The sequence below is a fragment of the Hevea brasiliensis genome, chromosome 2, assembly GCF_030052815.1.
Source record: "Hevea brasiliensis isolate MT/VB/25A 57/8 chromosome 2, ASM3005281v1, whole genome shotgun sequence".
Lineage (NCBI taxonomy): Eukaryota > Viridiplantae > Streptophyta > Magnoliopsida > Malpighiales > Euphorbiaceae > Hevea > Hevea brasiliensis.
The window spans coordinates 9,607,110-9,634,001 of NC_079494.1; the positions used below are offsets into that span (position 1 = coordinate 9,607,110).

General features: G+C 35.8%; 1 protein-coding gene and 2 pseudogenes across 1 annotated transcript; 2 read left to right on the top strand and 1 right to left on the bottom strand.

Moving 5' to 3' along the window:
- The window catches only part of LOC131177880 (uncharacterized), a 114,887-nt pseudogene that overhangs the window by 61,984 nt on the left and 26,011 nt on the right, over window positions 1–26,892 (bottom strand).
- LOC110672946 (cytochrome P450 81Q32) lies at window positions 101–2,583 on the top strand. Its single transcript, XM_021835880.2, has 2 exons — window positions 101–1,099; window positions 1,797–2,583. Exons 1-2 carry the CDS (start codon window positions 215–217, stop codon window positions 2,415–2,417), a joined length of 1,506 nt encoding a protein of 501 aa, XP_021691572.2. The 5' UTR covers window positions 101–214; the 3' UTR covers window positions 2,418–2,583.
- LOC131172622 (cytochrome P450 81Q32-like) lies at window positions 2,966–5,279 on the top strand (annotated as a pseudogene).

Genomic DNA, 26,892 nt, shown 5'->3' on the forward strand with positions numbered 1-26,892 from the left:
TTATTATATAATTTTCCTGAGTAAAGAGATCAATCATACAATGAGAGTGACAGATTATTTTAAAAGAGAACATGCGGACACTGGGTTCTCTATTTCAGGGCTGGGTTTCTAACCACACAATTGTCTTCATCGTCCTGTTGTATATTTTCTGATAGAAAAAAAGAAAGAGAACATCTGTGTCTTCCTAGAGCACTTCAATCACAGCACTATATCCATGGACAATTTCTTCATCTACCTTCCAATATTTTTAACTCTCTATGTGCTAACAAAGCACTTCGTTTCCAAGCTCCAAAACTTGCCACCATCTCCATGTCTTTCCCTTCCTATCATAGGCCATCTTTACCTTCTCAAACGACCCCTCCACCGAACTCTCTCACAAATTTCGAACCAGAAAGGTCCCATCCTTTATTTTCACTTCGGATCTCGTCCTGTCATTGTAGTCTCATCACCTTCACTAGCAGAAGAGTGTTTCACCAAAAACGATATCGTCTTTGCCAACCGCCCTCGCCTGACTATTGGGAAACACCTCGGCTACAACTACAATGGCCTTGCCTGGGCTCCATACGGCGGTCTCTGGCGCAACCTCAGGCGGGTATCGGCCATCTACCTTTTATCCAACCTTCGTCTACAAACTCTCTCTAGCATACGTGCTGATGAGGTGAAGTCGCTGATTCGCTCTCTCTTGAGTAAACAAAGCCAGATTGTGAAAATCAGGACTTCATTTTTTGAGTTGACCGTGAACATGATGATGAGGTTGCTTGCTGGGAAGCGGTATTATGGCGAAACTGTTGCAGAGTCTGAGGAAGTAAAGATGTTTCGGGAAATTCAAGAGGAGACCTTTAGCTTGGCTAGCATGCCTAATTTTGGAGACTTCATACCAATTATGAAGTGGATTGGACCCAGAACGGAAAAGAGGATGGCTGATTTGCAGATTAAGAGAGAAAGATTTATGCAGAATATGGTTGAAGAACATCGAAAAAGATTAGCGAGCTTTGATTCCGACGAAACACAAGGCGGAAACATGATTGATATTTTGTTGTCGCTGCAAAAAACGGATCCAGAGTTCTACAAAGACGAGATGATTAGATCCCTTGTGGTGGTAAGATCTCTAACAATTTCCTGTATACATTTTACTCATGAGACAGTGCCTTCAATAATTTTTGGATAAATTAAAAATAAAACATAGTTTTGCGTACTGGAGTTCAGGGAAGAGTCATGAGTTCTGCAGATTTGAGGATTATTTTGCATACACACACACATACATGTATATATTTCTCTTGAAGTGCAACATTTTCATTACAATGTCCCAAGGGGATTGTAAATGAGAATTCATACAAGAGCAGAGGGAGGATTAACCACCCACAAGCTATACGAAAATTCATTCATACAAGATTTGGAAATCCGATCGATCTGCCACTTTGTTGGCCTTTCTACTAATATGAACTACTTGACAAAAACTAAGAGAGCCAACTTGGATTGGATGAACTGCACAGCAGCTGCAATTTCCCAGGGGGCTTGTTGAGAGAGTCTATAGGCGATGGTTGGATTAACCTGTTTGGCATCCTCTGCCAACTCTGAAGAATCTATTTCAAATATCATCCTTTATGCATTCATGGAAGCAGCTAATTTCACAGCCTGAATATGAGCAAAAGCTTCTGCTGCAATGGGAGATAATGCTAAAACTAATGCACTTACTTATTTACGAGTATAAAATACGTTACTTTCTAATAGTGCGATTAATAATTTGCCCATTAATTGTTTAGTTCGTGTGATTAAAACCATGCAACTTTTTACAGGTTCAACTATTGGCTGGAACGGAGTCGTCAGTGAATCCTATGGAATGGGCAATTTCACTCCTGCTTAACCACCCGAAAGTTCTAAAGAAGGCCCAAGCAGAAATAGACAACATTGTGGGACAGGAGCGTTTGATCAACGAAACTGATCTAGCTCGTCTGCCTTACGTCTGTGCAGTCATAAACGAGACATTGCGAATGTATACTCCAGGACCATTGCTAATGCCTCATGAATCGTCACAAGATTGTACTGTAGGAGGTTACCGTGTTCCTAGAGGCACCATGCTAATAGTAAACATGTGGGCAATTCAAAATGACCCTAAAATCTGGGTTGATCCTGAAAAATTCAGGCCTGAAAGATTTGAAGATAATGAAGGGATGAGAGACGGGTTCAAATTCCTTCCTTTTGGGACAGGGAGGAGAAGGTGCCCTGGGGAGGGCTTGGCCATGTGCGTTATTGGATTGACGTTGGGATCGCTAATTCAATGCTTCGAGTGGGAGAAGGCTAATGAGGAGATGGTAGACATGAGGGAGAAAAGTGGATTTCAGTTGGCAAAGGATCGACCTTTACATGTTAAATGCAGAATACGTCCAGGCATGGCTGAGGTTCTTTCTCAAATTTGAATATTAGTAGTTTTTTTTTAGCTGGAAATAGCTAATAAAACACTGCACCTGTATGAACTTCTGCACAATGAACACCATCACTTTCTAAGAAATAACTTCCCTTTGTATATCTGGCCTATAAAATGTAAATATGCTATTATCTGCTAGGAATTTCAAATTGGCATCACTCAAGCATGAAGTTAAGGTCTCGTCGATCGGTTAAGAATGTTGCAGCTATTGAAAGGTTGTTTAATGAACTTTCAATTTGTTCTTATAAAATGAAAGAGCAATTTATGTTTGGTTATATAAACATGAGTTTTAGTACCGCGGCAGAAAAGAGCTATCATGTAAATACGGTAGAGCAATGTGATTTTCCTTAAAGCAGGAGGTAAATCTAGTTTTAAAATAACATTTTTAGGAAAATAAGTTTGTTTTTATGTGTTTTTCATGCCCATGTAGATCCCTCTATTGGTGGTGTTCGCGGTCAACAAAGCAAAAAGATAGATTTCTCCACCGTCCACTTATTCCTTTTTCATCACTCGAAACCAAATGCATAATAGCATATAAATGCTAGGTATTTGAAATGTATAATGGTTTTATTGTAATGGTCGGTTTTATGTGAGTCCCACCATAATTAATCATTATAACGAATTGTTGTATGCACATATAACTTGAAAGAGCCTCGTGCTAAAAGTTCTTCAAATTTTCTAGAAGCCGGCCTTTGCCAACGTTTGATTCCTCCCTTCAATATGCTGAAGGCGATATGTTTAAATTTTAGACGGAAGTTTAAATCCATCATCTTCCTCGGTGCACCTCAATCATAGCACTGCATCCATGGACAATTTCTACATCTACCTTTCAATATTTTTAACTCTCTATGTATTAACAAAGCACTTCCTTTCCAAGCTCCAAAACCTTCCGCCTAGCCCATATCCCTCTCTTCCCATAATAGGTCATCTCTATCTTCTCAAGAAACCCCTTCACCGAACTTTCTCACAATTCTCAAACCGGCATGGCCCCATGCTTCTTTTCCATTTCGGATCTCGTCCTGTCATCGTAGTCTCATCACCTTCGCTACCAGAAGAGTGTTTCACAAAAAACGATATCGTATTTGCCAATCGTCCTCGCCTGATTATTGGGAAACACCTTGGCTATAACTACAGTAGCCTTGCCTGGGCTCCCTATGGCGATCACTGGCGCAACCTCAGGCGGATATCGTCCCTCCACCTTTTATCTACCCATCGCCTACAAACTCTGTCTAGTATACGTGCTGATGAGGTCAAGTCACTGATTCGCTTTCTTTCAAGCAAGCAAAACCAGATGGTGGACATGAGACAATCTTTCTTTGAGTTGGTCCTGAACGCGATGATGAGGATGATTGCTGGGAAGCGGTATTATGGCGAAACAGACGCAGATTCCGAGGAAGCAAAGAGGTTTCGGGAGATTCAGGTGGAGACCTTTACGTTGAGTAACACTCCTAATCTTGGAGACTTCATACCTATTATGAAGTGGATGGGACCCAAAAGGACAGAGAAGAGGTTGACTGAGTTGCATGTGAAGAGAGATGGGTTTATGCAGAATTTGATAGAAGAACATCGGAAAACATTAGCGATTGATGATTCTAACGAAAGACAAGGCAGAAAGAAGAACATGATTGAGGTCTGGTTGTCGCTGCAAAAAACTGAACCAGAGTACTATAAAGACGAGATGATTAGAGCCCTTATGCTAGTAAGATCTCTTAACTCACAGGTCCTGCTTTGCATTAAATTTAGGATTAATTACAAGAGACATAATTTTGCACTTTGTATAAATAATTTTACGGTAACATATGTAAATATATATTATAAAATTAAAAAGATATTATTTTATTTATATATATTTTGTTTAGTAAATGAATATCAATGAGTTCACCTTTTAAACAATAAAATTTTAGAATTGAAAGGATTTTGAAAGAAATTGTAAGAATTTTAATATGAGATCAATTTTGAAAATTGAGATATGAATTAGAATTAATTTTGTAATGAACTCTTTTATAATTTATTTATAATTTTTTTATTACAAATGTTCAGAATTAATGAGAGACACACCTGTGATGTAAAAATTTTTAATGCAGGTTCTACTATTGGCTGGGACGGATAGCTCGGTGAACACTATGGAATGGGCACTTTCTCTCTTGCTTAACCACCCGAAAGTTCTACAGAAGGCCCAAGCAGAAATAGACAACATTATGGGACAAAACAGATTGATCAATGAATCCGATCTAGCTCATCTTCCTTACATCCGTGGGATCATAAGCGAGACATTGCGAATGTACGTACCCTCCAGGACCACTGCTAATGCCTCATGAGTCATCACAAGATTGCACCGTAGGAGGTTATTGGGTTCCAGGGGCACCATGCTATTTGTAAACTTATGGGCAATGCAAAATGATCCTAAAACCTGGGTGGATCCTGGAGAATTCAAGCCAGAGAGATTTGGCGGCTGCGAAGGAATGAGAGACGGATTCAGGTTCATGCCTTTTGGGACAGGTAGAAGGGGATGCCCTGGGGAAGGCTTGGCAATGTCTATTGTTGGATTGGCATTGGGATCACTGATTCAATGCTTTGAGTGGGAGAAGATTGGCGAGGAGATGGTAGACATGAAAGAAAGGAGTGGATTAAATTTCACAAAGGATCAACCTTTATATGCTAAATGCAGGCTTCGTCCAAGCATGGTTAAGGTCATTTCTGAAATATGAATCAAGGTAGTTACTTAGAGCAATAAATAAGCTTTCGCTTCGTGATATATGAATCGTTTTCAAATATATAAATTCTCTAGTTCAAAAATCTGAGTCTTATGTAAATATGGTCTTGAATAATTTTAATTTGTAATTACATTATCATCTCTCGTGAATTTTAAATAATATATAGTATTAAAAAAATAAGATATTTTGTCAAAAAGTCATGAAGTCACATATAAAAAATAATAATAAAAGTGAATTCATATTGTTTGAAAACCTAACAATTTAACCCTTAATGTTTGAATTAATTAACCAATGGATATGTTCGTTCAAAATCAATCGGTCACAAAATAATTTAAAATAGGATTGGTCAAATGCAAAAAGCCAATCAAAATTTGATATTAAAAAATTACCCTTCTAATCTCTCTCCCTCTATGTTAAAAAAAAAAAAAAAAATCTCTCTCCCTCACCCTCCCTTTCTTTGTGTCTCTTCATCTCTAAAACACACAATGTTCTCTTCACTTCTTTATCTCATTCTTTCTCTTCCTCTTTCTCAAATCAAGTAAATCTAGAAAAGTCATCCATGGCACAAACAAAAATGGATCAAATTGCAGCTAACTTGTTCAACTCAAGGGCAACAATCACAATCATAGAGCCCACAACAACAATTGATCTCACAACAATTGATCTCACAACTTAAATCACAGCTAACATAAATAGATATAGTCTAAACCATAAAAAAGAGATTTGCAACAAATGCTCCAAGCATTAAGTTAAGCATTAACTTCCTTGATTCGAAAAGAAAATATAATTGATCAATAAAAGCAATAAAAGCAATTGTATATATCACAAAAACCTCTTTTAGAGGCATCATCAACCTTAATTCTCACTTTGAAGAGAGAAAATCTCACTTGAAAATTGCAAGGAGAGAGAAATTGGTAAGGGCCTGATTTTCATCCAACTCTAAGGGGGTTGATTCCAACGTTATTTGAGTGAGGACAATCAACAATTTCATCATGTGCCTCCAGTTGTCAGCCGCTATGAGATTTTAGTAGGTAAAAATTTGAATGTACAAGAAAATGAAAACAACCATACTTAAGCATAGTACAAGTACGACATTTGTTGACAAAAGAATGCAATCTTTCCAAAAAAAAAAGGGAAGAGATACTGCTGGGAAGAAGAAGAAGAAGAAGAAGAAGAAGAAGAAGAAGAAGAAGAAGATTGAGCAAAGAGAAGAGTGAGAGTGAATATAGGAGAATTGAGAAAGAGCTACCAAAGAAAATGAAGAAGAAAAAGAAAAAGAAGATGTTTTTGTTTTATTATCGATTGCTAAATTTTTTCCCAAAAATTTTCATCCATTTTTTTTTTCATTTACAACTGATTTGCAAATCGATCGCTAACAGTAATCAAATTTTACAACTAAATAAAATTGATTGCTATTAGCAACTGATTTTGCAACCGATCAAGAATCAAAATTTCTCCCAAAAAATTCTCGTTCAATTTTTTGTATTCTTTTCGTGATTTGCAATTAATTTGCGAATTGATTGCGAAATTTTTCCTCCAAAAATTTCCTTCAATTTATTTTTGTTTTATTTTTTGATTTGCAACTGATTGAAATCAATAGTTATTAGTAACCAATTCACAATTGGTTGCAAAATTTTTCCCCCAAAACTTCCTACCCAATTTTAAAAAAAATTAGTAATCGACAATCAGTTGCTAATTAACTTATATAAACTATTACTCATTTTCTTTCCCCACTACTCTTTTTCTTTTTTTCCCTCTCTTTCTTACTTTTTCTCTCTTATTTTCTTCATCATCTTTTTTATTGTAATCTATTTTATTCATCATCTTTCCTTTCTAATTTATTTTCTTCTTTATCATCTTTTTCTTTCTCATATATTTTCTTCTTCATCATCTTTTTCTTTCTCATATATTTTCTTTACGATTTTTTTCTTTCTCATCTTTTTTTTCTTCTTCCACTGTATGCCCTCACAATGAAGCTCCAAGACCTATAACAACAAGGAAAAATACCCAAGTATTTACAACCCAACCCAGGGTGGGATATCCACAGTTAGGCCAAAAAGGAAAACCATCTAAGTAGGGGAAGCCTACATGGGAGGTAGAGGGAACTCGACTAGGATTGAGAGAACTTGGGTTACCAGAGACAAAATTCTCTCTAAAAATTATAAAGTGCCAAGAAGTCTGATTAAGAGGTTATTTAGGCTTTTAGTACTAAGGCTTTCAACATTGTGGGCTAGATTAAGAAATATATTTCTTTTTGAAGTTAATGAACTTTATATCTCTTAACACTTACGCTTTAACCAAATATCACTACAACAAAATGCACTTTTTATAGTGAATTTTTAGTGCCTAAAAGTAAATTGCCACTAAGTTCATGCATATAGCAAACTACAATAGTGACAGTGGAAAAAAATTATTTAGTAGTTGTGTGGAAAATGATTTCTATCGCAACAAATAAAGAAAACAAAAAGCGAGAGCTGAGCGTGGCAATATTACATTTTGGTATGAAGAAAAATAGAACATATTTTAAAGAGAAAGTAGGGAGCCAAGGGGTATAAGGTTTTTTTTTTTATTAACTTTTAATGATGATTTTTTCTCTTGTTAAAGACTAATTTTCTTGTAGTGTCTATGTCTACCTTAACCCTTGTTCCTCCATTCTGTACATTGGAATATACATTGGCCTCTAAAGGGACCTTGAAGCATCCATGACACATCGTTTGAGCTCTAATCGTTAGCTAGAGTTCTGCCCATTTCCTTCTCTCTTCTTCCTTAGCAATTAGTACTAGTAATAATCCAAATTCCAAACCTTTAATCTCTCTCTCTCTCTCTCTCACTCTCTCACTCTCTCGCTCTCTCTCTCTATGATTAGGTTTACTGATTAGGCCATGTGATGGTATGATTTTTCCTTCATTTCGACGTCACATTACTAGCTTGGTATTAACAGCATGTGGCACAAATTAGGCCTCCAAATCAGCAATCATATTAGTTTTGCAGGATATCAGCAATCATCATATCAATTTTGTAGATTTATTAGAATTCCATTATCTGTTAGCATATTCTTAGGCTATAATCTGTTAACATAATTATAGGGTAGACTTCAATTGTACTTATTTTATTTTCTTTTTAGTTTCATCTTGTACTATAAATCTTTTATATGCAATAGAGAAAAACATAAAATAATACCAATTTTAACATGGTATCAAAGCAGAACAATTGAAATTCTCAACATTATGACAGAAGGATAGACAAACATAACACCAAAAAAAACATAACACCGGCCTCTTCTTTATATCTCCAAAATTCATCTGATAGTCCAGGCACAATATTGGTGACTTCCTTGCTATAAGAAGACAATTACCCCAAGTGGAGACAAGTAATGACAAATGCTTTATTCGCCAAAAACAAACTTTGTTTCGTTGATAGATCGCTTCCGTAACTAGCTTCGACATTAAAGGACAATGCAGAATGGATCAAAAATAATTCCATGGTACTATCATGGTTTTTCAATTCCGTTCGTCCTTCTCTTCATGATAGTGTGGCATACCTTGACACTGCAAGGGAGTATGGATTGACTTGGAGGAGCAATTCTCAAAGGGAAACGCGCCTTGAATGTACCAGCTCAAGATGGAAATTATTAATACATAACAAAAGGATATGTCCATTATTGCATACTACACAAAACTCAAAGGGTTATGGGATGAGCATAGTTCATACTTGGCGATCCTGACATGTACTTGTGAAGCAGCAAAGATGTTTCCAATAGAGAAAGAAAAAGAAAAGATCTATTAGTTTTTGATGGGATTACATGAAAAATATAATGTTGTTTGATTAAAATCCTAAACACAGATCCTCTGCCATCATTAGCACGAGCTTGTGCACTTATTACCTAGGAAGAACGTCAACAACATGTTGTAGCCACAAAAGGGGTTATGTCTATGGAAGTTACAACTTTTGTTTTTTCAAAATCTTCTAACAAAAATAATGGTTCTTATTCTTCTATAGGTTTCAGGGACACATCAAAGCTCTTTTGTGACCATTGTAAGAAGTGGAGACATATAAAAGAAACCTACTTTGAATTAAAAGGTTACTCGAAATGGTGGGAAAGAAATAAGTAAAGAAATTTAAGGAATAAGACTATGACTGTCGCATAAGTCAAAGTTGACAAAGAAGAGAGTACAATATCACCTATTACAGGGTTATCAAAAGAACAATATACCTAACTCATGGATTTGTTGAACCTAGAGTAAAATCAGAATAATAAGTCTGTGGCTAATTTTACAAGTAAGGTTTTTATTTTGTCCAGAATAAATATTGAATGGATTTTATATTTTGGAGCTTTTGATCATATGACATGTCACAAGAATGCATTAACCTATGAAAACCCACTTCCTCTTGCCATACCTGTACGCATCCCTGATGGGACTCTAGTCTTGGTAAAGTCTCATGGCATTGTACTACTCAGCTCTAATATTCACTTAACAAATGTTCTTCACATACCAACTTTTGCTTGTAATTTGATTTCCATTAGCAAACTTAAAAAATCACTTAATTGTGTGGCTCATTTTTTCCCATCCTTTTGTGTTCTTTAGGACCTAGCTACGAGGAAGCTGATTAGCAAGGGTGAGCTAAAGGACAATCTGTATTATTTTCGGGAAGTTCCTATTTCTACAGTTTCAATGGCTTCTACTAGTGGAGAAAAACTTCATTTGTGGCATCAATGTTTAAGACATTTGCCTTTCCATAAATTATCTCTTTTAGATGCTTTTGAACATTTGTGATGCTTGTCATTAGGCAAAATAGATTCGTCAGCCTTTCCTGATCAGTACTATTAAAACTTCTAAACTTTTTGATTTAATCCATTGTGATGTTTGTGGACCATATCATATAGCCTCTATATCCAAAGCACATTATTTTTTTAGCATTGTTGATGATTTTACTTGCACCACATGGATTTTTTTGTTCAAAACCAAGACTAAAGTTTTTTCTTTGTTAACGTCATTCTTAACCATGGTTCACAGATAATATGCGCATTTGGTGAAAATTATTCATAGTGATAATGATATAGAATGCACCAATATTTCGTTACAACAATTTTGGTTACAAGAAGGAATTTTGAACCAATTTTCTTATGTCTCAAAACCTCAACAAAATGGGGTTATCGAGCATAAGCTTAGACACCATCTTGAAGCTGCTCATGCTCTATGTTTTCAAGCTGCTTTGCCCACTAAGTTTTGGGGTGAATGTGTATTAACAGCTGCTTACCTTATCAACTACACAACTACACACCTACACCTCTTTTATCTAATAAAATCTGATGTGGCCCAACTGCAAGTGCATGAGTCATTCAAGTAGTATAGAAAAGATATCATTTTCTCGAAAAGTTGTGTTGTAAATTGAATTTTTGAAATAAAAATATACTAATCTAAACTAAATTTAGACTAACAATTAATTAAATGAAAAGATTGAGGATTAAAATGTATATTTGCAAATTTAATAAAAAGATTGCTTGTAGACTCTTATTTTGTGATGAGTATACGCATTGAGGCTCTGGGAAACCCAATGATGAAAAATTATATGACTGTAAGATGTAATTGGAGGTATGGAGCTAAATTATTAATTCTGTGGCATGATCTTGAAAAAAAAAATAATAATATGTTTTTTTGAGAAATTAATTTAATTAAATTTAAATAAAATTTTGTTTTGTTTAAATTTAATATGGGTAGTTCTTAAATGGACCTAATTAAGTTTAATTGAGCCTATGGGCCTAAGAAAGCCTAGTTATGAATTTTAAATAGGATCCATTTAATTTATTTTTTAAAAATTAAAATAAAAAAATATTTTTTCTCTATCCCTCTCCCATACAAACTCTCTCTCCCCCTTTGGCCCCACTCTCTTCCTCACTCCCTATTAGTGCCGCCCCCTTTCCCTCTCTTCCTATTAGTTGGAAAACCTCACCCATATCTCAGTCTCACCTAAATTCCTCAATCCTAGTTGTTTAAGTTATTTGAACCTTATCACACTAGGACTTCAAACCCTACCACACCTCTTTCTCACTCCCTATTGGTGCCTTTCCTTTCCCCTCTCTTCCTATTGGTTGAAACACCTCACCCATATCCCAGTCTCACCCAAATTCTGCAATGTCAGTTGTTTAAGTTATTTGAATTTTATCACCCTAGGACTCCAAACCCTATCACGCCTCTCTCCCAAAACCCTATAAATATCCTAATGAGAAAGAAGAAAAATAGGAAGGAGGAGAAGACAAAAAATAAAAAAAAAAGAAAAAAAAAGAAAAAGAAATTTAAAGAGAGAAATAGTCAAAATTTCTTTTAGTTCTTCTTTCTTTCTTGCGATATTTCTTGAAAGTTAGTTCTTTTATTTTCTTTTCAAGATCTATGCCATGTAATGTTTAATTCTATGTTCCTTGTTTTTAATTTATTTTTTATGTTCATATAGATCATGTAATCATGTTTAATTTGAGGGGATACACAACTCTGCACATGTTCAGTTTTCTGTCTTTCATATTTTTATTTTTTTCATTATTTTCTAAATCTGGAAAATATTTGAGAAAAATTATATTCATATTTTATACGAAATTCTATTAATTTTAGACTCAATAATTACTAAAAAAGCTTTAATATTTTGTAAGTTATAGCTGTTTGAAGTTAGAGTTTTTGTTAAATCCGATTTGTAGGATACCCGAATTGTGGAGCTCATATCTCCCTTGTTTCTTAATATTTTTGTGTAAATCTGGTGTCTAAAAAGTTTGGAATCTTCTGAATCTTTTCCAATTAGTTTTGCATTCATATCTGTTATGGTTGGTAAGTTATGGATTTTACAAAAAAGTAGTGTGATTCTATCATTAGAAAAATTTACGATTTGTGTAGATTATTTGGCTAGGGTTTTGTTTAATCTATGAATTTTATGATGTTGTATGGTGTTTTGGTTGTCTTTTTTAATTTTTTCATGATTTTTAGGCATGTCTAACTATTTTTCAAAAATTAAATTTCTTGCTACAGTTAATCTGCCAGAATATGAGAATTGTATATTTATGTATGTTCTTGTGTGTTCTTGAGTTCTAATTGATATTTGATTTATTTTTCTGAATTCTCTTAATTCAAGAAGTATTATGAAGTATTTGGATCATGTTAGAAGACCTAGACCCTTAGGTAGTAGTAACTAATTAGGAATTTTAACCCCTTAGGAGAGTAGAGTTAGAATCCAATATGAATTGTTATTAGTATTTTCTTATTTTCTTTAGTTTCTTTACTTTTTAGTTTCTTTATTTTTATTATAAACAAAATTGGTAAGCAGCCTTAAGGTTAGTATCAAAAAGGGTATTTGCGTGGAGCTTAAATAGAGCTAAAAGGAAGTAAGCTAGGGATATCATTGCCATATAAGAATAGAATGCCTTTTTTTAAGGGTAGCTTGCCTCAATGGCAACTGCAATTATTAACAAGTAAGTAATCCTAAATTCCTAGAATAACCATTTGTAAGAAATTATAGTAATAATAGGATTTTCATTTGGTAAATTAAAATTAACTTTGTTTTTAATTTAACTGATTTTTACATATAATTAATTTAAATAAATACTTTGTAAATTAAAATTAATCTTGTTTATAAATTAAACTAATCTTGGCATGTAAAATAAATTTAATTTAAAACTTGGTAATTGTAAAATAAATTTGCATGTTAGAAATCTTTATTAAGTTGTGATTGTTTGGGCCTTATGTGATATTAGAATAAATTACAAATCTACATAATTAATTTAGTTTAATTATTCTTAGGGTAACTTGGTGAAAAATTAATTAATTAGGTTAAATAGAAACTTAGGATTATTTGAAATTGAATTTATTTGTAAATTAAATTCTCAATAACAAATTAATTTTAGTGATCTGGTAAATATCATTTAAATAATTAGCAACCCCATAGATAGGAATTACTTGCGTATGAAAATTGTTTGTAAACAACAGTCCTTTTGTAAATTACTTGCGTGTGTAGAATTAGAATTGCATTTTTAGGATAAAATTTAATAAAGGAATAATAAACAAGACTTCTAGAAACATTAGTAGAGGACTGGCACTCAAATTAACGAGGTTAGACCTGGCGTAAGAGGTGCCTAACACCTTCCCCTTACGTATCCACTATCTCGAACCTAGACATTGGGCTATGTTAATGATGATTGTGGAAACTCTGCAAGGAGTAAGTTGCCATCCATAACTCTCGGAAGAAACACCGAATATGTCCCGGTTATTACTCAGGTGGCCACTCCTGTCTATCTATGCCTTTGTGGCATAAATCCTTAGTATCATGGTAGTGTTATGGGAAGACGGTACTTACCAGTGATTTTAATTCTATTAGGATTGTATGAAGTGCATGTCTAGGAAATAATGTCTAAAGAGGTGGTACTTAAGTGGGACCATTATGACTCCACCATCTTTCCTTGGCATTACCTGGTGCATTTTATATAATTCTAGTGGATGATATTTCACCTCACTCCCCCCTCCCCTCCTCCTTCCCCACCCCCCACCCCCCCCCCCCCTTCTACATTGCTTGAGTAGAAAATTTTACTAAAATTATGAGAAATAAATTGAGTTAAATGAAATATGGCAAGAATAAAGGTATTAAACACTTAAAAACAATTAATAATCAACAATGGTAAAAGCTAATTCCGGAGTTTAGAGATTCATATTGTTATAAGGTATTTTGCGGTCGCCTGGACGAAAGCTCTTCACCGAAGTGGGAGAAGTGAGGAGTCGCCACTTTAATTTTGAGGGAAATTAAAAGAAACCATTTGTGAAAATAAATTTGAAAGAAACCACTTCGAAAACAGAGATTCTAGGTTCGGGGTCCATATACGGGCGGGGAAGGTGTTAGGCACTCCGCCTCATCCCTCAATGAAGGTAAACAGATTTAATGTTATGCTCTTTTATAAATTAAAAGGATAATTGGGGGGGGGGGGGGTAGTGATAATGTTAATCCTTTGTGCAAAATAAAGGGATGTTTGATATTTCACTTATCTTGGGTTGCCCAGGAACACAAGTTCGTGAGATGGCCCTTTAGTGAATAAGTGTTTGAGTGAATTTGTCTTGTGTGTTGGGGTCATGTCATTTAGTTTGAATCTTGTTAAGAGAGCTCGGATAGGGAACTTCTCCCGATCTCTAGATATATTTTATTAAGAGTTTTGAGTGGGAGATTTCGGATAAGAACTCTCCTCCGATCTCCCTGTTTTAATTTAAGCAAGAATCAGGTAAGAACTCTCCCCCGATCTCTTAGGGTATTTGATTTAAAATTTGATGAAGGATCTCGGATAAGAACTCTCCTCCGATCTCCGTGTTTTTATTTGAATGAGGATCAGGTAAAAACTCTCCCCCAACCTCTTAAAGTATTCGGCTTGAAGTTTTAATGAAGGATCTGGAATAAGAACTCTCCTCCGATCTCCATGTTTTGTTTGAATGAGGATCAGGTAAGAACTCTCCCCCGACCTCTTAAAGTATTTGGCTTAAAGTTTTAATGAAGGATCTCGGATAAGAACTCTCCTCCGATCTCCGTGTTTTGTTTGAATGAGGATCAGGTAAGAACTTTCCCCCGACCTCTTAAAGTATTCGGCTTAAAGTTTTAATGAAGGATCTCGGATAAGAACTCTCCTCCGATTTTCGTGTTTTTGTTTGAATGAGGATCTGGTAAGAACTCTCCCTCGACCTCTTAAAGTATTCGTGACATAAGATCGAACTTTTCACCGATCTCGTATGTGACTACCTTATCCGAACTTGTTGGCTAGCTACATCTGATCTCTCTCGGTTACTAATTTGGGGTCTTATCTCGATTCCCGCCTTATTATGCTATTTCCTAGACTCGCTTAGTAGCCCGACCTCATGACTTTTCTCCTGATTCCCTATTCATTCTTCGATTATTTTACTTATTTCAAAAGGCACTATCACGTTAGGATATTGCTACCAACACTTTGCTAAAATACCTAGAAGTTACTCGTAACCAAAACACCTATATTCGAAGGAAATAAAAACTAAGAACAAATAAATAACGTGAACTGGAGAATAGAAAAATTAAACTCAAGAGAGTAATTATCGGCCTGAAAGATCCGCATGGAGATTTTTAGTATAACTGAACTTAATGAGAATTTTGAGAATAAAAGCACAGAACGTAAAACGAAAGTGTTCGGAAAGGTGGCAGTCTCGATACTTACCTGTGTGAGGTTGAGGTTATCAAACTGACTTTGGAGATCACAAATATTGTTATGTTGAAGGCTGATGGTTTCTGGACCAATGCTTACTTTGAGATTGCGAGAACCAGGTTGAGATGCAGTTAAGTCGAAGCTACGACTACCTGGTCAGAATGAGGTCAAACTAAGAGGAGAATATGTAAGTGATAGGGTGACGAAGACAAGACTGAACAGAAATGGTATAGCAGAGTGATGAACAAACTGAAAATGAAGGATTTCAGGGTTCGAAAACTCTCTATCAATGGAGATACTCGAGAAAACTAGTTTATGAAGTTTCTCAATTTTCATGCAAGCTTAGAATGGCAAAGTAGCAAGGTTGAATTAAATTTCAGAGTCTTTCCACTATAATCACCACCACCTTTTTTTGTCTGTCCCTTTTATAGTATTACATGCAGGTATTTATAAGGAACGAGTGCTCCTAATGAAAGGCCAGGATCTCTCTTGTGGAGATGGAAGGTCTGGATTTCAAAGGACATGATCTGATGTCTGAGAATTAAAGAGAATCAAAATGGATGGCTGGGATCCTATCCAGAATATCCGTCCTTTCTCTTCCTAATCCAAAGGCTCAGGATCCTGCCTTACAAGATGCATCCGAGGGCTGGGAATAAAAGGAGGTAGACCTGTCTTCTGTTTTTGATCCAAAGGCTCCGAGTTCGTTCTTGCAAGTATAATATCGGTGGGGATTGTGATGTACAGAACTATCATAACTGTTTTTGGCGTCTGTCAGCAATGTGGGAGATTCTGCAAATGAGGCGTGCGGTGAAGATTTGATCTTGCCTACAATGCTTTAACTACCTCGGCTATGATTATTTAGAGAGTTATTGGAAGTCCTCTCATCCTCTTCGTGCTTTCTGATCTCTTATTCCTTCCGATCTCTCTATTATGACCCTTTTTCGATCTCTCATATTGGGCCCCTCTCCCGATCTCTCCCATTCTAAAACCTTCCCCTCTATCCGAGCTGCCTCAGTCAAAGCATTTAATTCTTCGGTTACTGATGCATCTGCTTCGGTTTCTGTATGTAATAAATACTTAGGTCCCCTATATATATGCCTTAGCGGGGAATCTCTTCCACATTTCATTTCTCCTCTTTCCATTTCCCACTTCTCCTGTTCTAGTTTCTCCGGTAACAATTCCGGCCATAGTGACTGCTTTTGATCTTTTTTTGACTGTTCTCTTTGCTCCTCGACTAAAAATTTATGATCCCGATGATCGGAGAATTGTGATAACCACATCTGATGACAGTGAGAGAACCAGACTAATTTACCAATCACGATCAAAAATATAAATCGTGTCGATCTCGAGTCAGTTTACCGATATAATTGTTGAATCGATTTCGGGTGAGAGGACTGCTAATTTCCCTCTTAATATCGGTGATCGCCTTTTGAAGTTCATTTGGTTGCTCACCACATCGGGCGTCCCGACTGCAGCTCGGTTCTGGTCTATGACATCGACGATGACTCCACTCACCATCATGAGAGTCATAGTCACTCCATCTGAGCTGCTCATCTATCCAATGCCTACGGCTGGCTTTCTGATCGAACACATCTTTTGATTCAGCCATAAGACTAGGCTTTGACATAGGTCCTTACTAGGTAGGATGTAGTGCCGATCTTTAGAGATCGCCCAAATAATGTAATCTGAACTTTTGGAAATGAAATGAAATTTTATTTGACGATTATCATTTAATTATTGCATTGGTTATTTTCTGATCTCTGATGTGCATATCCGATCTGGTTCCTAACTAAATCATCCTTAGCTAATTTGTGACTCTAAACATCCGCCTTAATCCGATGACCTTAGCCAGCCGATCTCCTTTTATTTTATTTATGGTGTTTCTAGAATCTTCCTGCGACGTGTCAAGAAAGCGAGCGATGATGCTTATAGGGAGAGCCACAAACGAAATAGGGAGGTCTCCAGAAAAGTGAGGGCGATGAGGGGGGCTGCCACTGCCGATGCTCAGACACCTCATTGTGAATCCATAGAGGTGTTGAGTTCTCCTCCCTAACCTGAGGAGCAACCGATCACTGAGGTAGAAGTCATCACCCAGGCTCTTCAACAAATCGAGCTTCCACCTCCCCCTCCTCCTTCGACCTCTTGCAACATAGAAGGGGAGTCTTCCGGTCCCACGGTTAGGACACTTTCTCAGGGTGCACAGCTTCTGATCCAATCATTGGAAAGGAACGGCTCTACTAGGGGGAATCCCGGACTGGGCAAAGTCATGGGAGCTTCTATTTGCTTCCAAGAAGACTGGAACAGGTTGGCAGAGGAGAGCTTGGATGGTATCTTAGCTCAGACAATGAGCTTAGGCTTAGAGGCCATTGCAAACAAGCATATTCTCAGAGAGAAAGCCCACGGCTTGAAGAAAGAGATCCTTAAGGCGGTCCAAGATGCCTCTACTGCACAAGCTCAGCTCTCTTCTACTAACGAGTACATCGCTAGAATGGAGGATCAGATGAAGCGTTATGAGGAGAGGATCGTTGAAGTGGAATGGGAACTCAAAGACTCTCGAGCTAGTTGGTCTGCCAATCTCGCTCATTATGCTAAAGACCTTCGGGCGAAGGAGGAAGAGCTCCGAGCCAAGGATGAGGAACTTCAAGCTAAGGAAGAGGAGAGCACTACGAAGGAGGCCGGGGCTTATGTGAACGCCCATAACGACCTTATGGCTGAGCTGAAGAAACGATATCTTAAAGAGGACTTCTCCTGGATGAACGAGCTGGCCCCAGCGGCTGAAGACGAGAGCGAGGAGGAGCCCGAGGGAGATAGAAAGGGTGAGCGAAATGTTGATGTAGAATAGGCTAGGAATGATCCTCCAACCGAATGACTTGTACTTTTATTTTGAAATGAAATGGAATCCCTTTTGCTCAATTTCTTGATGAGATCGGAAAGTATCCAAATTGTATGAGTGCTTGATTGTTTGAACATATTAGAACATCAAACTTAAAAGCGACTATTAATCTAAGTATAAGAGATCAGAAAAATATTGTAAGCATGAGATCGGCCTCAGGCGGGACCAAACACTGGGTAGAACTTTAGATCATTAAAATTGGAAACTTGATTTGAATACTTTAGATCGGAAACACCATTAAATCGGACTGAAACCTTAACTTTATTAAATGATTTTCCACAATAAAGGAGAGATCAAAAATAAGACTGGATGGCATGGAGACCTAATATTGGTTTGATTTCCTTTGACGAGAGATAGGAAATGAGATTGGATGGCATGGGAACTTGATATTGGTGTGATCTCCTTTGTTGAGAGATCGGAAAGCATTCGATTAGATGCAGGATTGGTTTATTTCCTAATCAAGTTACTTATGATCGAAGAATGTCAGTTGGGGGTCGACTTTCAAAGTTCATTGACTTTGGTGATCAGACAAAATATGGTGTCGACACATATTTAAGCTATTTTGGGATTTTGCTTAGTTAGCCAAACATATAAAAATTAAGTGTTTCAAGGAGCTCCATTATCAAATCCTTTAAAAACTTTTTCGAGTGGGACAAAGAGTGCCTTGATTAATTAAATCTTACTTTTGTGGAGTTTAAAATTAATCAAGACCCATTAAGTTCTTTAACAATCTATTAACCCTCTTAATCCTTAGTCTATTTCTAGATCTAAGTTAATTAAGTCTGATTTCTTGATTGTCTATATTGGGTTTTCTACTTTCAGTGCTTCAACCAAGAATTAAGAACATAACTTAATGGGGTCCTACTCTAACCATGTCATTAGACACACAAGAAATGAATAAAACTTCATAATAACCATAAAATATGGATTAACTAGTTCACATCTACAAAAATATCTTAAATATTACATACCTAACTCCAAAATCGTAAAAGAACTACTTACTACTCATGTTTAATACAAATATTCTAGCAAAAGAAGAAGTAAAAGTTGAAAGGAAAACTAAAATTGAAGAAACCTAATGAAAGAAGTGCAAAAAATAGTGGAGAAGAAGAAAAATCCAAGCTCCAAATGAAATGAATGAAATTGATAGCTCCTTTTCCTCCTTTTTTCAAATCTTTCTTCTTATAGCAAAAATCAGGTAATAATGCTTTTATACCCTCTGACATAAACCCTAGAATGGACTAAAAATGGTGTGTGGTGAGGTCATATACGTGTGATAAGATTTGCTCCTTCAACTAATTAATAAGGAATTGCATGGCTGGAACAGTGCCCATTGGTGGGTGTCGAATCTACCAGAAATTAAATTAATTGAAATTATTAATTATGAAATATTTTCTGTTGCAAGTGATAAATCTAGGTCGAACCGTAGAGACTGAATTATTAAATTTCGTGCACTTGTGTAATAGAAAATGAAAGAAATAAAGATTGGGGGGGGGGGGGGGTGGGTTTGTAACACAAAATCAGAAGAAATCAGAAATTCAAGAACTAAATATGAAAATCTCAATTTAAACAAACTTCAGTCCAGGGTAATTCACATTCTAATGCATTGATTTGATCATAGACAAAAGAAATACAATTATCTCTTATTGAATACTTAACGTAGATTTACCAAATAGCGAGGTAAACCCTTAACTTCCCTATACTCATCAATTCGAGCCCAGCACTCTTACTGACTCTAATTATTAACTGAGTTGGTATTAAGTAATCCTCATCAAATTAATAACAACTTTAAGAAAAGGAAGTAGTTAAGCTGAACAACAATTTATGAAGTATATATCATTTAATCCATCCTATTGTTTCCTTAGGTTATTATCGAAAACTGGGATCATAATCAATAAAAACTAATTGCTACTCATATTCAATCTTACACAACAATTATGGATTATGAAGATGAACTAGCAATTGATCTCATCAAACAATTAACTAATAGGCTTTTTGAGCAAATCATTCAATAGATCAAAGACAAAGAAATAAGAAAACAGTAGATATTCAAAAAGACATAAATTAAATTAAGAACCTGGTCTCACAAATCAAGCAAAAGAACTCGAATCCCTTGAACTGAATTAAAAACTTAGCCACTCATTTTCATGGCTTACAGAAAATTAAAGATGAAAAAAGAAGAATTCTCAAAGACAAATGTAGAGGATGCTGAATGGTGTTAGAGGCTGAAGGTCTGCCCCCTTTATGCGGCTGCTGCTCTTCTATTTATAATAAATGGTTTAGGGTTAGGTCTTTTTAGAGTCCCTGTAAAAACTGCAATTGGAGCAAAATTAGGAAACTGACTGTCGACAGATACACGGCCTGGGTACCATTACACAGCCCAGGGCCGTGTAACTTATTGGAGCTGAATGGGCATGTTTCGCATTGGCACAGAAAGTTACACGGGTCTCAAAGATTTACACGGGTCAAGTTACACGGCCCGTGTACTTTGTCTCTTCCTCGGTTCTCTGGATTTCTTCTGGCAGAATATTACACGAGTTTGTGGTTGTGTTTACACGACCCGTGTACTTTGTATCAACCACGTTTCTCAATCCTTCGACCTTTCCAAGTTTCCTTCCACACTTCTATGCTCTGGAACTTCACCAAAACCCTGAAAAATACAGAAAGAGTCAAATTAATGCAAATGCTGAAAATTTCTCCATTTAACACAATTATTCTAACAACTCTCTAAACATATGCCTAATAGATAATTATACTTTAATCAGCTGAATTAGGCATAAAGATACCCTAGAAACACTAAAAGTGATGGAAGTAAAATTAATAAATTATGCACTTATCAAATTCCCCCACACTTATTCCATGCTTGTCCTTAAGCTTGATTTAAATTCTCAATCAACTCCACCTAGAAATTCCTTAACTTCACCCTTTCACAACATTCTTTAACAAAAGATTAAAAGCTTGAAAGCAAAGGCAAGTAAGGTAATAACCATCACAAAAATTTCCACCAACACCATACCAATATATCAACAATTTTTCAACACAAAACAAAAGGTTTGAAATCAATTAAGCTCACACAATTAAAGTTTCAAAAAAAATTTTAAGTCAATACACACCAAAACACAAGGTTAATTTATCAAGGCATAACAATTATAGCTCTTTGCAACTTTTAGGGGAGATATAATTTTTTTTTTTTTTTGAAATTGGTACTTCTCTCTCGTCACAGTTACTTTTAACCGTCACCTTCAAAAAAGTACCTTGCTCATATCCTAGCTAGCTTTCAGCCTGAGAATCGACATGGGGTTCATGAAGACCTCTGGTTAGTTTGCTTAACTAAAATAGCGGAGCAATTTTCAAGTTCAATCTTTTATTTCCCCCAATTTATGCATCTACATATTATAAAAGTGCCCTGATAGATTAAACAAAGTTTTGAAATATGTATAACACTAGTTTAAAGTACACTTAACTAATCATTTCACCATTAAATCAAGCCTAAATGATTTGTGCAGGACAAAAATTGCTCTATGGTATGGAGAAGAGGGAAAATCCATTATTAAAGTTACTATTACCTTGCCTAAAATTTCAAAAATTCAATCTAAAATAGAAAAGTCATTTCAAGGACAAAGCACTTCTCTCTGTAAGTTAATATAGAATCATGAATCAAGCTTATGAGAACAAATTTTATTTTATTTTATTTATTTATTATTATTATTATTATTATTTATTTAAGCAACAAATTTCTCTTCCCCCACACTTAAAACTTACATTGTCCCCAATGTAAAGCCCAAATGCAAAAGAAGATAAAAAAAAAAAATATGCTAGAAAATAAAATAAAATAAGGGAAAGAAAACAAATCTGATTGTGGCTAACAAGCCACCCATGGGTTGCCTCCCAAGTAGTGCCTTTGTTTAATGTCATTAGCTCGACATGGCAAAGCTCCTTAATCCTCATAAATTAGGTTACTCAATTTGAGCTCCTCCACTATATGCCCCTGAAACCCTTCATAAAATGGCTTGAGTTTATGACCGTTGACTTTGAACACCTTATTAGTTCCTAAACTTTGAATTTCAACTACACCATAAGGAAACACATTAGTAACAACAAAGGGTCCAATCCAACGAGAACGCAACTTACCAGGCATCAGCTTCAATATGAAATTATACAATAAAACTTTTTGTCCAACCACAAACTGCTTCCTTAGAATTAGTTTGTCATGGAATGCCTTGGTCTTTTCTTTATAGATTTTAGAGTTCTCATAAGCCTCAAGTCAAATTTCCTCTAATTCCTGGAATTGCAATTTTCTTTCCACACCAGTAGTATCCAAATCCAAATTACATTGTCTAACAGCTTAATAAGCCTTATGTTCTAACTCCACATGAAGGTGACACAACTTATCAAATACCAATTTGAAGGGGGACATACCTATCGGTGTCTTATAAGCAGTCCTATAAGCCCACAATGCATCATCAAGTCTAAGGCTCCAATCTTTTCTATTTGGTTTCACTATTTTTTCCAAAATAGACTTGATCTCTCTATTAGACACCTCTGTTTGCCCAGTTGTTTGAGGATGATAAGCTGTAGATATTCTATGAAAAACACCATATCTCCTCAATAATGCCTCAACATTTTTATTACAAAAATGTGTGCCCCAGTCACTGATCAAAGCTCTAGGAACTCCAAACCTGCTAAAAATGTTTGACTTGATAAAACCTATGATAACTTTAGAATCATCAGTCCTGGTGGCTTTGGCTTCCACCTATTTCGAAACATAATCAACAGCAAGTAATATATAAACAAAGCCAAAAGAAGAAGGAAATGGGCCCATAAAATCAATACTCCACACATAAAAAATCTCACAAACAAGTATTAGATTCTGAATCATCTCATTCCTACGAGTTAAACTTCATGTTCTTTGACATTGTTCACAATTTTTGCAAATCAAATATGAATGACGAAATATAGTGGGCCAGTAAAAACTATAATCTAATATTCTTCTACCTGTTCTCTTGGGTCCAAAATGACCTTCACATGCATAGGCATGACAAAAAGCAAGAATAGATTAAATCTCATTATCAGAAACACATCTCCTAATAATTTAATCTGAACAAAATTTCCACAAATATGGGTCATCCCACACATAATACTTAGCCTCACTTTTCAATTTCTCTTTCTTAACTCTACTCAAATCAAAAGGCACAACCTTAGTAACCAAATAATTCACCAAATCAGCATACCAAGGGATCATACCTTGCAATTTAAATAACTGCTCATCAGGAAAAAGTTCCTGTAAAGGAAGTGGATCTTCTTGTGTAACTAACCTGCTCAAATGATCTGCTACTAAGTTCTTAGCTCCTTTCTTATCTTTGATTTGAAGATAAAATTCTTGCAGCAGAAGGATCCATCTAATCAACCTTGGTTTTGCTTCCTTCTTTGCCAAGAGATACTTCAACGCTGCATGATCAGAGAAGATAATTATTTTAGAAGCAAGCAAATATGATCGAAATTTATCTAAAGCAAAAACTATAACGAAAGCCTCTTTTTCAGTCATAGAATAATTGCGCTGAGCTGAATTGAGTGTTCTGGATGCATAATAAATCACATGAAAGAGCTTCCCAACACGCTGCCCTAAAACTGCTCCCACTGCATAATTACTCGCATCACACATAATTTCAAACAGTATAGTCCAATCAAGAGCCTGGATAATAGGGGGTGATGTCAATGCAGATTTTAATTTGTCAAAAGCCTCCTTGCACTCTTCACTGAACTCAAAAGAGACATCTTTTTGCAAGAGTCTAGACAAAGGCAATGCTATCTTAGAGAAATCCTTAATGAACCTGCGATAGAAACCTGCATGACCAAGAAAAGAGCGTACTTCCCTCACATTTGTGGGGTAGGGTAAGTTCATAATTAAATCAATTTTAGATTTATCCACCTCAATACCCCTATTAGAGACAACATGACCCAAAACAATCCCCTGTTCCACCATAAAATGACACTTCTCATAATTCAAAACAAGATTTTTCTCAATGCATCTCTCAAGAAAAGAATTTAAATGATGTAAACATACATCAAATGAATCACCATACACAGTAAAATCATCCATGAACATCTCAATGCAAGTATCAATGTAATCTGAAAATATGCTCATCATGTATCTCTAAAATGTGGCAGGTGCATTACAAAGCCCGAAGGGCATCCTTCTAAAAGCAAAAGTTCCAAAAGGGGAAGTGAAGATAGTCTTCTCTTGATCCTCTAGTGCAATCACAATTTGATTATATCCAGAAAAGCCATCGAGAAAACAGAAATAAGACAGACCTGCTAACCGCTTAAGCATCTTATCAATGAATGGCTATGGGAAGTGGTCCTTGTTGTTGAATTCAGCTTGCGGTAGTCTATGCACATTCGCCATCCACTCTGAATCCTTGTTGGAACAAGTTCATTATCTTGATTTGCTACCATAGTGACTCCTGCTTTTTTTTGCACTACTTGGACTGGACTTACCCATTTGCTGTCTGAAATTGGGTAAATAACTCCTGCATCCAGTAGCTTTAAAATCTCCTTCTTCACAACCTCCATCATCTGTGGGTTCAACCTCCTTTGAGCTTCTCTACTCGGTTTAGCCTCATCCTCCAGTAATGTAACACCCCTATGTTCGGTAGTGCGTTCTACTGTTCCGGTGACCAGTGTGGTCCGGACAGCTAGGATGCCTAGAACTATGCTTAAATATTAGTGAGGAGACATAAAATAATGAAATACAAGAAAAGAAAATATAAGAAAAACAAAGGAAAAATAATAGCAATGAGATGTAACCACGTTAAACGAGCCGAAAACCATAGCGATGGGTGACCGCACTGGAAGTTACGGCGTGGACCGTTGACTAGCCCTGGACAGCGAGAAATCCTGGAAAATATTTTTAAGACTTAAATAAACATCTATTGAAGTACAAATGTCATTAGAAATATCAAAAAAAAAAAATTAATTAATTAGTACAAAGAAAAACAAGAAATCGAGAAAATGACAAAACTCGGTGTTACCGAAAATTCGGGAATGCAACCCGAATAGGGGCATTGTGGTCATTTGACACCCCGAGTTGTCTTTTGACCTAAATGTCCATTAAAAATAAATGATATTAAACTTTGAAAATATCATAAAAAAAATTAAAATGTGGTACATTATATAAATAGTGAAAGAAATGAGGTAAATGTGCAAATAATGAAACTTTAATTAATTAAACATTAAATTATTCCTAAGTGCTCCACTAACTCTCATCTTGGGCCACCTATATAAGAAATTGGGACAGAATTAATCCATCATCTTCAACCTTTGGAAGAGTGGCCAAAATGAACTCCATGGGAGACTCCATGGCCAAACTCACATCCACACCCATGCATCCATGATTCAAGCATCCTTTCACCATAAATCCTTCATTAAACCTTGCATACTTAGCTTGGGCAAAACATTGGCAGCAAAAAGAAGAAGTTTGGGTGAGGTTTTGAAGAACTTTAAAAGTGGTAAGTGAGTGTTTTCAATTCTTGTTTCATTAAAAGTGTAACCAAGGTTGTGGGTAGTTGATTTATGGAAGAATTTTTGAAGTTTAATGTTTTAATGGAGATTTACATTTTGGTAGCCATGGAAATTCAGTATATGTAGTATATTTTTACTTGTTTATGGTTGTGTATAATGGTTTAGAACTGGGTATGTAAATGGGGTATGTTCATGTGGTTAAATGATGTAAATGGACTTTGAAAAATTCTGTATTATAGTGTGCATATTGAGAATGGTTACAAGCTATCCAAAATGACAAAAAATGTATTGTTAAAGGTGTTAATGGTAAGGTACAAACCAGAATTGGCATGAAAGAAGTAATTTGATAAGTGTTGAATATGTAATTGGTAAGTGATGAGAAGTGTGTAGTAGGGCAGTGTATGTTTTGGGTTAGAACCTTAAGTGTGTGACTCCAATTGGTATGAGACCAATTGAAGGTGAAACTAGGCACAAAATGTGCCAACTTTCATGAAGGAAGCTTACCAAAATTCTGCCTAGAAGGTGACTTGAAAAATGACCAAATCCGAATTAGTGACTTGAAAGCCTGAAAATTGACCATTTGGGCAGTAGTTAGTTTTTTTGCCATAACTCACTCAAAACAATTCTAAATGACTTCAAATTTTTACCATGAATAGTTTAGACATATATCTACAATTCTTATGAAGAAACCAAAGCCCAAAAATGGCCAGAACTAAGCCAAATAGCTTGCACAAGTTCAGGTACCAAAACTGGCCGAACCAAAAGTGACCTAAAAATGACCTAAAGTTACCATTTTGGTGCATTTTGTCCAGCATTGGTAAATTGATCATAAATTGGTCTACACAACTCAGAATGACCTGAAATTTTGCCCCGCGTGCAATAAGATATAGGCCTACAAGTTTACAGTTTGGACCAAAACTCGAAAACCGAGGGAACTAAGTTGTCCGGCTAGGTCAAAATAGTACATAGAAATCTGGTAAATTGTAATAAAATGCAATACACTTAAAAACGAATTTGGTAACATATACCAACACTAAAGGGCTATAAAATGTGACATATTGGTAACATTGGAATTGACTCACTTAGAGTGCATCAAGGGTCAACATTATAAGTTGACTAATGAAATGAATTGAAGGGAATAGTACCAAGAAAA

Bases quoted from the DNA above. Each gene is read 5' to 3' on its own strand.
- LOC110672946 (XM_021835880.2), top strand. From the start codon at position 215: ATGGACAATTTCTTCATCTACCTTCCAATATTTTTAACTCTCTATGTG. The intron at 1,100-1,796 runs GTAAGATCTCTA...AACTTTTTACAG, and splicing joins TGATTAGATCCCTTGTGGTG to GTTCAACTATTGGCTGGAAC.